General features: G+C 38.8%; 1 protein-coding gene across 2 annotated transcripts in view; it reads right to left on the reverse strand.

The window, feature by feature from the left end:
- Positions 1-2,818, reverse strand: part of LOC106466084 (myelin regulatory factor-like) — an 86,094-nt gene that overhangs the window by 62,974 nt on the left and 20,302 nt on the right. For both annotated transcript variants that reach the window (XM_022394039.1, XM_022394038.1), the window contains exon 3: positions 1,304-1,368. In XM_022394039.1, the coding sequence (XP_022249747.1) occupies positions 1,304-1,368 (65 nt within the window). The remainder of the gene's footprint in view (positions 1-1,303; positions 1,369-2,818) is intronic.

The raw sequence follows: 2,818 nt of genomic DNA on the forward strand, positions 1-2,818 counted from the left end.
ACACTGCTAAATTAGGGAAGGCTAGCGCAGATAGCCCTCGTGTAGCTTTGCGCGAAATCCGTAACAAACAAACAAACTAGAGAGCAAAACATAAACGTGCTTCAAATATCAATCGTCCTTTATTAATAGTTTGAATCAAGAATTCGTGAATAACACATCAACTTTTATGTAGGTCATGATATGGACCTCAGATTACATTGAAATTCAAATTTCAAGAAAATTAAGTTTCATTTTATAGGTAAGAATTTCAAAACATCACTGATTTGATATATAAATAGTGAAACTTTTAAGCCTTTGTTGTAAAGGGGTTAAAAGTCGAAGACAGCCACGGCGTTAAGTTAGGAAACATAGCCTTAGGCGCCAAATACTCGGAGGCTCCAGTGCGAGTAGGAGCAAGGCTATATCTCTGCACAAGGGCGCCAGTTAAACTATCACTTACACTTGGTCACAGAAATTTCTGGGGCGGATCTAGGATACTGTGAGAACGGTTCGACAGGATTGCCTTTAGCACATCCGGGAAGATGATCGCCGTAGGCGTGAAAAAAACGTCCCCCTCTTTCGTTCCAGATAGGTGGTCTAGAGTAACGCTGTAAGCTCCCCCCCCCCTCCCCTAAGCAGGATCTAGGATTACGCTCCAACAGCCAACACAAGAAGAGTTCCTAAACGAAGATAAGATTCCAGAAATGTTCGTTATTTGTGAACTATGAAAGGTCATCTTAATCAACGAGTATAATACACAAATGTCTCAGAGTGCGAGTCGAGCTCCCTAACCACCTGGCCATGCCGGGCCCTTTTGCTTGTGGAAGACCAAACCCACCGCCAACTCTTGGGCTACTCTTTTAGCAACGAATAGTGGGATTGACCGTCACTTATAACGCCCCCACGGCTGAAAGGGCGAGCATTTTCGGTGTGACGGGGATTCGAACCCGCGACCCCGATGATGACTAGCTGCCTTCCCTCTAGTCTTACACTGCTCAATTAGGGACGGCTAGCGCAGATAGCCCTCGTGTAGCTTTCCGCGAAATTAAAAAAAACAAAAACAATTACAAACAAACATTTTCCGACATTCATCCAGTTGTGCTTAGGAAACCTAACCACACGGTGACGTTTCTGGCTTCATATTGTTTACAAACTATAAATTTCATACCAAAGATACGTAAACAGATTTTAAGCAATGAAACACGTCATACAATTTTTAACCATACCTTAGCTTGGGTACAAAAATAAAATTCTGCCTCAAAAAAAAAAAAACAACTTTTTTTTTTCAGAAACAAAATAAAATGTTTATCATCAGAAAATTTACCTTCATGAGGGGGAGAAAAGGAAGGTTCTGAACCAGAGTCAGGGGGACTGTCAGGTAAACAAAGTCTGAAAAAGATGACGAAAGAAGAATCGTTTTTTTAATTCATGGATCAGTACCTTAAAATCACTTTTTTTTAAACACCCGTTCTTACGAAAAAAAATCTTTCACAAAAATCAATATACACATCATTGAATCTTTCGAAAAATAATATAATAAAGAACTTATTTAATGTTTGACAAAACATGTAACCAAAGCAATTTAAAATATGTATATATACACACATATACATAATATGTTACATGACGCATTAAATATACAAAGCAAACAAAAATTCTCATTTTGTATTCTAAGCATGTTTGTTTAGTAGGTACATTTGTGGAACAAGAAAATAGTGAAACTGAATAAGGTATTCTGGCCAGTTCTTTGATTTTAATTCTGTTTCTACCAGAAATAACCCCTTCGTAAATAAAATCGTGTGTGGATACCAACTAACTAACTTGAGATTTATGCGTAATATACATTTAAAATCAGTTGAGTGTAATAATAATATTAAAATAACACTTTTCGTTACGTAGATGCAAAGTGAAATCATTTCATTTGTAGATTGAGTGCTATATTTACATCCCGTGGAGCAAGAGTACCTTCCAATTCAGAGTGTTCTAGTTACATCCCGTGGAACACGAGTACCTTCCAATTCAGAGTGTTCTAGTTACATCCCGTGGAGCAAGAGTACCTTCCAATTCAGAGTGTTCTAGTTACATCCCGTGGAACACGAGTACCTTCCAATTCAGAGTGTTCTAGCTACATCCCGTGGAACACGAGTACCTTCCAATTCAGAGTGTTCTAGTTACATCCCGTGGAACACGAGTACCTTCCAATTCAGAGTGTTCTAGTTACATCCCATGGAGCAAGAGTACTCCAAATTCAGTGTTCTAGTTACAACCCGTGGAACACGAGTACCTTCCAATTCAGAGTGCAAGAAACAGATTCTCATTATAAAAGAAGGCCCATCTATTAATATAATCTTCTTACCTGAGGGGAATGCTTCTGATCCACCAGTGGAAAACATTACGCAGATTTGATTAGTCAGTGGATAACGTTACGCGGATTCTGTCCAATATCTCAGTTAGTAAAACGTCAGGATCTCTGGATTACGACAAAGGATATCACAGACCCATGACGTCTATGGTTTTTCTTTCAAAGTTGGCCATCAAAATCCTGGTATTGTATTATCACACCATTCGTTTATTGGTAGACACATCAAACTTTAACTTACGTTTGTAAAGTACAAGAGACCGATGTCATCAACGACAAGTCTGGTGACCTCGACATCTGTAATAAACTATGAAGATGAAGCAAGTCTGGTGACCTCCACATCTGTAATAAACTATGAAGTTGAAGCAAGTCTGGTGACCTCCACATCTGTAATAAACTATGAAGCTGAAGCAAGTCTGGTGACCTCCACATCTGTAATAAACTATGAAGCTGAAGTAAGTATTCTCGACCTTAAGTCCA

This window comes from Limulus polyphemus, unplaced genomic scaffold (assembly GCF_000517525.1).
Source record: "Limulus polyphemus unplaced genomic scaffold, Limulus_polyphemus-2.1.2 Scaffold2145, whole genome shotgun sequence".
Taxonomy (NCBI): Eukaryota; Metazoa; Arthropoda; class Merostomata; order Xiphosura; family Limulidae; genus Limulus; species Limulus polyphemus.